This window comes from Antechinus flavipes, chromosome 1 (assembly GCF_016432865.1).
Source record: "Antechinus flavipes isolate AdamAnt ecotype Samford, QLD, Australia chromosome 1, AdamAnt_v2, whole genome shotgun sequence".
NCBI lineage: Eukaryota > Metazoa > Chordata > Mammalia > Dasyuromorphia > Dasyuridae > Antechinus > Antechinus flavipes.
The window spans coordinates 723822820-723832116 of NC_067398.1; the positions used below are offsets into that span (position 1 = coordinate 723822820).

At 38.1% G+C, this 9297-nt stretch overlaps 1 protein-coding gene across 1 annotated transcript in view; it reads right to left on the reverse strand.

Annotated features, from left to right (window-relative positions):
* Positions 1–4405: 4405 nt before the first annotated feature.
* Positions 4406–9297, reverse strand: part of LOC127549029 (vomeronasal type-2 receptor 26-like) — a 22903-nt gene continuing 18011 nt past the window's right edge. Inside the window, exons 5-6 of the mRNA XM_051976772.1 lie at positions 8732–8855; positions 4406–5583 (exon numbers count right to left, since the gene is read on the reverse strand). Of these exons, the coding sequence (XP_051832732.1) occupies positions 4607–5583; positions 8732–8855 (1101 nt within the window). The 3' untranslated portion in view covers positions 4406–4606. The remainder of the gene's footprint in view (positions 5584–8731; positions 8856–9297) is intronic.

A 9297-nucleotide genomic window follows, 5' to 3' on the forward strand; every position in this document is an offset into this window, starting at 1 on the left:
TTCAGCCTCCAGCCAGAACAAAGGTAAAAGATGGAATGAATCCGTCTCCTCAGAAAGCTTCTATTGGGCTTGTCCTTTTGGCCCCAAGAGCTTCTCTCTTATATGCCCCATTCTGAGTATACACCAATCATTATATCACTAAAGAACCATTATTTATTGGAGGATTAAATCAATTCTAACCTAGATTTAGCCACTGTCTCTTCAATTCTACTTACTCAGCACCTTGTAAGAATCCTAACATCTCCCGCTCTCTTTTGTTTTTAGAATATAGGTGGTCATGACCTCCCTGACTTCTCAAGGAGGTGAGAACACCATAAAAAAGAAGATGATCACGACTTCCCTGACTACTCAAAAAAGGAGTGAAAACACCATAAAAGGAGGCGATCACGCCCTCCTTGACATCTCAGGAAGGGAGATGAAAACCCCAAAGGAAATGGGAAATCAAATCAAATTAGCGGGTTTTTGAAAAGGCTCGTTTGAAATAGCTATACATAAATCCATCCATATGGGAGGCATTACACATAATTACATAAATTACATAAACACATAGCAATATAACACAGTGATGTAACAAATAACATGAATCAACATGAGGAATTATACATGTCCATAAGTCCTAGAAATAGTCCAAAAGGAATCTCTTGTCCATTATTCATGTGCCAGGAATACCATAATTCCTGCAAGTTTTGAAGTCCTGCAACGGTCTCATCTTGTGTTAGGGAATCTAATGATTCCTGAAGATTTTGTTCTTAGGTCTTTTCCTGTTTCAAGGTTTTTCTCTTTTTCTGTCTCTCTCTAGGTGCTCATTGTCACCCATCTGATTCCTTCTCCGTCTGAAGAGATACAAGTAAACCCTTTCTCCCAATTGATTAACCTATCTAGTCCCTTCTATTTACCACTTTCTAAATTTCTCCTCATCACTGGTAATTACATTAGAATTGTTTGCACTGAAAAATGTTATGCACAATCATTCCTTTTAGCAAATCTCTCCCCCATAAATGAATAGGCAGTGTCTGAAGAACTTCAGATCGGAACCACCGTTCTTTATTCTCCTTTCTCCACAATAACCATTTAGCCTGCATACCTTGGAAAGGTTTGTGCGCTTGTATGTTGGCCAAGCTTGTGACCAAAAGCACTGTGACCTCACTGACTTATCAGCTCCTGTGTCCACCGACCCTTCAAAGAGTTTTCCTTCTATTTCCAACTATAAAAGTGGCTGAGAATCAGTTATTGCTTGCATCCAGAACACCTCTTTTCCTGTACTTTCAGAACCTTTTAATATTCTTTTCCTACACTTTTGTAAGGTATTCTCAGTAACTGTGCTATCCTCTCCTGCTTTTTTTTTAATGTCCTGGTGAGGAGCAGCAAGTGAGGAATACACATTTCCCCTTCAAAAATCATGGCATGAACTGATGCTGAGTGAAAAGAGCAGAACCAGGAGATCATTGTACAAGGCAATAACAAGGTTATATGATGATCAATTCAGGACGATGTGGCTCTCTTCAACAATGAGAAGCTTCAGACCAGATGCAATGGTTTAGTGATAAAGGGAGCCATCTACAACCAGAAAGAGGGACTGAGTGTGGTTCACAACAGAACATTTTCAATTTTTTCTTGTTGTTTGCTTACATTTTATTTTGTCTATAACATTTTTCTGGTTTGATTTGATTTTTATAGCATAGTAAAATAATTATATAAATATGTATGAACATATTGAATTTAACCTATAATTCTACCATGTTTAACATATATTGGACTATTTGCCATCTCAAAGAGGGGGTGAGGAAAGGGGGAAAATTAGAACACAAGATTTTTGTGAGGGTCACTGTTGAAGAATTGTCCATGCATATCTTTTTAAAAATAAAAAAAAAGCTTTGATAAAGAAAAAAATTTAAAAAAAAGAAATGAAGAAAAAGAAACACTGTTCTATGCTCCCCAAAACATCTTGGACAGAGAGCTCAGAAGGCCAAATAAAGACATAATTCTCTTCAGGTCTCACCCCAAATGTTCCAAATTCCTTTAAAATGATGATATATACATTTTAGAATGTTGTTACTCAGGAAAAAAAAAGATGGAATAGATTATTTTCTAACCTATGACAGCTTATCATCAGGAAAGGTCTATTGTGAGATAGGAGCACAGTATTGGTATAGATCAAGACAGCAAAGTCGCAGCCCTGGCTTGATGCCAGCAAACAAGGAGCAATAACTCTGAATCTGCTGCTGTCTTGGCAAAAAAATATAAGGTATAATTGGTCAAATGGAAGCTAATGTCATTATGAGAAATCCAGAAACAATCAATCAAAATATACATAACGAAAAGTAGATAACAATGCGATATATCTCACTGAAAAAATAATGATCCTGAAGAGATCATTTTAAAATTATGGGACTTTCTAGACATCTTCTGGTAAGATATTATCGAGGAAAACTCTGTATTCTGGAGGGTAAAAGAAAAATGGAATGAACACACTAATCATTGTCTGAAGAATTCAAGAAGGAAATGTCCAGAAATAGGGTTGTCAAATTCCAGAATTTTTATTGCAAATATCTAAAAAGAAAGAATTCAAGTATAGTGAGAAGACAGTTAGGATACACAAGATTTTGTCACTTCTTTAAAGGATCAGAGTATTTGGAATGTGAATTTCTGTAGAGCAAAGGAGTTAGGATTGTAACCAGGAATCGCCTGCCCAGTAAAACTGATGATGGCCCTTCAGGAAAAAGTGTGGTGTTCTCTTCTTTTTTATAATATAAATGATGATTCTGTGTGGGAGCAGGTTTCTTGGGGAGGTTTTCTGGAGGCAGCCTTAGTTTCAGTTCAGATTCTTAGAGGCCTATCTTTCTGCTTGGTTCCAAGAGCTCTTACAGCTTGTCCTTTGCCTCTGCTTTCTTCAGCCTCCAGCCAGCACAAAGCCTCCGAGAGTGGGTTCGTGGACTTCTGTATCTCCCAGAGTGCTCTTTGGCCCTGAGAGCTTCTTGGTTATATGCTGTTCACTAAGTACACACCAATCATTATATCAGGAAACCATTATTTGTTGTATGATTGAATCAATGCGAAACTAGATTTAAACATTGTCTACTCAGTTCCACTTAGTACTTTGTTTCAAGTTCTGGCCCATAACATCTCCTTGTAGGATCAGCTCAATCATACTGAACCATGCTAAAGTAGATAATTGTTGTCTCTATAATGAGTTAACACTTTGTAGGGATTCGAACAAAAAAGGTAGGCGCTCAGTGAAATAGAGGAATTCCAAGTATATGTCATGAAAAGACCAGAGCTGAACAAAAATTTTGATTTTCAAATACAGAATTCAGGAGAAGCACAAGTGGTTAATCAGGAAATGGAAATCATAAGGGACTTAACCTGATTAATTTGTTTACTTTTGTGCATGGGAGGATGATCCTTGTAATTCATGAGAAATTTCCCATTAATAGGGAAGTTAGAAGGAGTATATATAAACAGAGTGCATAGGTGTGCATTGAATATGAATATGAAAGAATACATTATGAAAGAAATTACATTAAATTAAAGATTTGGTGGAATGTGTTGGGAGAAAGGGAAAGGAAGAAGGAGGATGGCATAAATTATCTTCTATTAAAAAGGCAACATAAAGCATGTAGCAGAGGGGAAGGAAGAGGGGAGAGAGAGAGAGTGAATATTATACTCATTTGAATTGGCTCTAAGACGAAATAACATACACACTCAATATGGATAGAGAAATCTATATTATTTTGTAAGGTAGTAATATGTTAAAACAATAAGAGCAGAGCTAGGGTGAGAAAAGAGAGGGAATATTGTGAAATGTGTGATGAAAAGTAAAACCCTTTCATGAAGGATAAATTGAAAAAAAACAAAATAGAATAATCAGAGAAAATATAATTAGCAATAGTCATTGTGGAAACAATTTTGAAGCAACTTTCTTTTCTGCAAACAGCTCTTCTCAAATGTATAGATAAAGGAATGAAAAGTATTAAAATATGAGCTAGTTCCCAACTGATATTGATAAAAATTTATGATATATTTTGAAAAGGCTATAAAATTAGGCAAATTCATCCACCTAAAACTAACACATCATGGCTTGAATCCTAAAAGGAATTAAGAAAAAAAAGGAAAAGGAAACATATGAACAAAAATATTGATGTCACCTCTGTTCTTGGGGAAAGAATTGGAAATTGAGGGAATTCTCATGAAATGCAGAATGGCTGAAAAAATTGTTGTATGTAATTACGATGGAATACTTTGATGATTTATAACTATGATGACCAGAAAAATCTGGAAAGATACATGAACATATGAAAACTGAAATGTAATGTGTATCAAGTCAAGCAATAGAGTGGATTGGTCACCTGTGAATAACTTTGCTTTTTCAACAACAAAATGGTCCAAAACTGCTCTGAAGGTCTTTATGATGAAACTGTTGGATGTTACACAGTTTGTAAAAATTTTATTTTTAGGAGTTCTTTTTATTAACCCAAGGAATGATGCATGTATATTTCTCAGCAAGGCATTTCTATAAATATTTTGTGTAACTGCACATGTGGTATCTCAGTGGTTCTGGGGATGGGCAAGAAGGGAGAGAATGGGGAAGGCAAACCTTTTTAAAAAGTTAAAAATATTGTTTTACATGGAAAGGGGAAAATAAAGATATCACACTAAAAAAAGAAGAAGAATTCTTGCTCCTGGAACTCCTTTGATTCTTGTTCTGTTTTGTGCTATTTTCCCACAATATCAGGAGAATTGCAAAACATTTGGGAATAAAAATGCAGCCCAATAACCCGGCACTGGAGGCCAAAATGGAGAAGATCTCCACGATCATCACGGCTTTCCCTTTGGAGCTCTGATATGTGGGGAGGAAAGAGACCCAGACACTGCAAAACACCAGCATGCTGAACGTGATGAACTTGGTTTCGTTGAAGGCATCAGGTAGGTTCCTGGCCAGGAAGGCTATGGTGAAGCTGCCCAGGGCCAGAAAGCCCATGTAGCCCAGGACACAGTAAAATGCAAAGGCAGAACCCTCGTTACAAGTGAGGATGATGTGCCTGGATTCAGAGCTTGTGTCTGCCTCTGGAAAGGGGGGATGGGTCCCCAACCAGATGGCACAGAAAAGCCCTTGGATTCCGGAGCAGATGAGAACCACACAGTAGGGCACTCTGGGATGAAGGAACATCCGCATCCTGCTCCCTGGCCTTGTAACCCTGAAAGCCAGAACCACTATGATGGTTTTGGCCAGAATGGAGGAAACAGCCACCGTGAACACAACTGCAAATACTGTTTGTCGGAGAAGGCAGGAAGCCGTTGTGGGACGGCCCAGGAAGAGCAAGGAGCAGAGGAAGCAGGAGGAAAGGGAGGTGAGGAGCAGGTAGCTGAGGTTCCTGTTATTGGCTTGGACTATGGGAGTGTCTTGGAACTTCACAAAGACCCACAGAACCAGGGCGGTGAGCAATGAGAGTGAAACAGCTACAGCTGTCACTGCCTTCCCCCAGGGTTCATTCACATCCAGGAAGGTCACAGTCTTGGGCAAGCAGAGATCTCTCTGCTCATTAGAATATTCATGCTCTGGGCACTTCTTACACTTCTCGGCATCTGCAGGAGACAAACAAGGACTTAACATTTAGATTAAAATATTCCTCTTCATTCCCACAGTAGGAAATCGTCCCCAGATCTGCAGCAATTCCTTCTGCTTCCACCGGATGCAAAACCCCATTCTCTCTTTACCAGAGGACACAGTCACTGGTAAGTCACTTGGTACAGTACACTGGCCAGATCAAATCTATTCATGCTCTTGATCACTCTTGGCTTGGGTTCAAGTTCTCTTTATTCCTTTTATATAAGGGATGATACCTTTTTTTCTTAACTTAATCACTAAAGACAATAAGCTTAGACAGTGGAGCCCTTTCCTATCAAATATCCAGATTCCTTCTGTGTTGTGTTGGGCAACAACTCAAGTAGAAGAGCTGCCTGTCTCAATACTTCCTCATTCTTTGCAACTCCCAGTTTTCACCTTTCCACAACTGATTTATATGAATTTTAAACATTTCCTTGGTAGATGCACACAGTATGTGTATACTTGTCTCCTAGGTTGGAATAGAATCTCCCTGAATGAAGGATTCACTTCCTTTTTATCACTCTAACCCTTTATTTATGACCACGTTCTTCCCATACTAAATGACTCTTGATTGACTGATTAATGACTTCTTAAACAGCTAGCAAGTTTCTTATAGAAAACCTGTTTCTTTTGTTTTGGAAGTATTCCTTTTATGAATCCCAAGAGAAATCAAGCCTTTCCAGGATGTATTCAATAGTGAAAATGATAACCCATTAATATCTTCATTTCATCAATTAATTTAAAGAAAAGTTCTCTTTGGATCCTCAGTTGGAGTTTTTCACTAGTATTTGGAATATTGGATTGACCTTATTTTAACCATAGCTTTCAGGTCCATGAGACCTGAAATTAGTATCTCGAATGCTTCAATGACACACTAGACCCCTGATTTCTTTCAGCAGTCTCTCTGTTGCCTCAAAATTATTATTATTTCCTCATTGATTCTCCTTCTTTGTCTATGATCTTCACAAATCTTTTATTGTCCCTGTCACATTTGCAGTGAAAACCCAAAGAGACATGGCAGCTATGTCACAAATTACCCTCAACTGCTTCAATTTTACTATGAATTATCACTAAGTAAATGACTACTGGATATGAATAGGACTTGAAATCAAGAAAGTCAGAGTTTACACCCCGCCTCAGAAACACAGTTGTTATGTAACTGGGTAAATAATATGCTTTGGTCTGTCTTTGTTTTCCTTTCAGGGAAATAAGGATAATAATCACACCATCTTCATAAGGTTATTATGAGCATCACATGAGAGAGAACATATGTAGCACAAAATTGAGCCTCTATTTAAATGGTTTTTACAATTTTTATCATGATCACAAGAGTTTGCCCTCATTGCAGGGGAGAGACCCATGAGGGCCCCACTAAGGCAGCAGATGAGATTGAGGGATCGTCTAAATTTTGTAATTGTAGGATCTTCTCACAGAAGCCGCCTTTTCTCTGGTTTCCTGTTTTCCCCTCTCTCTTGGATTCAAAACCACGTAAAGCCAGACTCAAATGCAATGCTATTGAATAAGCCACGGCAGCATCCATTCTGCTTGGAGCTTGGGATGCAGTGTTGACTCCATAAGCCCTGTGACCCACGTGGTGATTTACTTATCCCATGTCTCTTTTCTTAACCTCCTGAGCTGATTAATTATCTGATGTCACTCCATGTGCCGTGTGATAAAAATAGGTGATGGCCACGAAGGGCAGATGCATTTTTAGTACTGTGGAAGTCACTCTGCTCCACAATGGTTTTGGTATCTCCCAGAAAACAAGGCCCAGCTAAATACCTGACCTTCTTAAGTAGAGATGGTTCCTGCTGCAGGATTTCCTTCTAACCACAAGTTCCAGGTTCAGTCCCAGGGCTATCCCTGCTTTAACTGTGTTGATTAAAATGTCAGGGGGAAAAGGCCAATTTGTTTAGCATTGCTCACTATGTCTGACTTTTTTGTTACTATATTGTTCAATACCATAAAGCATTAGAACAATGAAATAGGGAAAGGCAATACTGGATCATCAGTAGAAAGGGGTAATAGCATTTGGATGGCTCCTATGGAACTTACAGAGTCAGCTAATGGCTCTGGGTTTCTTATGGGACATGAACCATGATCTTTGAAGACCCTGCTACTTTTCAGCTCTTGGTCAGTTTTGAGTAAATTTTCTGCTGAAACCAGACCCGTAAGTTAGAGAAAAGTCTGCAATCTAAAATGTGTGGAATACAACTCCCCCATCAGGTAACTTTCTTTGCTTTTGCATTCTCCAGCTCAACATCTCTGTTTCGATTTCTGTTTCTCTATTCATTTCTTTCTATCTCTACCTCTGCCTTCGTCTCTCAACATCTATCTGTTTCTCCCTTTTTATTTCTTGCAAAGACATCTCTCTCACTCCTTTATCTATAAACTTATATATTTACATATTTTATAAATATACATACAAATGCAGAGACACTTGTATGTATTGTTTTTAATCTTTACCTTTGTGTATATCCATGGCAAACTGTGTAGGAGTAAAATGGTAAATGATTGCAGTTCATCAAAGAAATAAGATGATGAATAATTTCTTCCTTTTTATTATCTTTCTCATTTTGCAGCAGGAAAAATTTACCATGTCATTGTGTTTGTACAGTTCCTGGCACTGACTTGGCAAGTTGACTTCCACATATTTTGTCTTGTTTCCACTTATCTGGGATTTTTCTTTCTACCTCTCATTCCTGGCCTTTTTTTATAACATGAAAATGGCGGTGATATATGTGGGTTTTTGTTCTATACAGCGATTGTGTTGAAAATGTTTCAAGTAGTTTTTGTTGAGTTTCAAGGATTCTCTAAACATACCAAATCTCCTGCAAAGTGTGATACTAGTTTTTTCATTGCTTACATTAATTTTCAATTTCACTTTGGTCTCTTATTGCTAAAGGTAACATTTTTAGTACAAAGATTCAGAATATTGGTGAGAATGTGCATCCTTGTTTTCACCCTTTATCTTATGAGAAAAGTTCCTAACTTTTTCTCTTTCTCTGACTCATATAATCATTTACAGAGACAGGGACATTTCTGCAAAATTGAGACAAAAGAATATCCTCTTATTCTTTTTCACTAGCATGGGCAGTAAAAAGCGAGCTCCTTGCTGTAACTCACCCATATGGCTGGAGATTTCTCCTTCTGAGCATGGGGAGCAGTTGAAGCAACAAGGAGGCTTCCCCTCCAAAGGCAACTTCCTGGATCCAGCAGGACAACTGGGACTACATACAGCAGAGGGAATCTAAGATGGTGACAGGGGAATGCAATAAACATTTTTAACTGACAGCTATTTGTTTGTGAAGAAAAACGCAGCTTTTTTCTTTTCTTTTCTTTTTTTTTTTTTTTTTTTTTTGCCATTCTGGCTTTGATAACCACCTCCACAGGTACCTAATTAGGAGTGTACATGGATGATCACATGTTCCAACTTACTCTTTCCATTTGTCACCCTCTCTTCTGCAACACTCAGTAACAAACCTTCTCCTACAGAAACATTCCCCAAAATGTATTTCACACCCTGGTTCTTTATAAGATAGTCCATATATTGCATAATTACAAAGAAGAAGACTTCCCTTGTTTCAATCATAGATGGGGGAGATAGCTCAACAAGACCCTGAAGCTTCTCCTTCGGCAGGGCCATTATTCTGCAAGTGCCATTCCCAAAGTCATGTGAATTTTGATTGCCT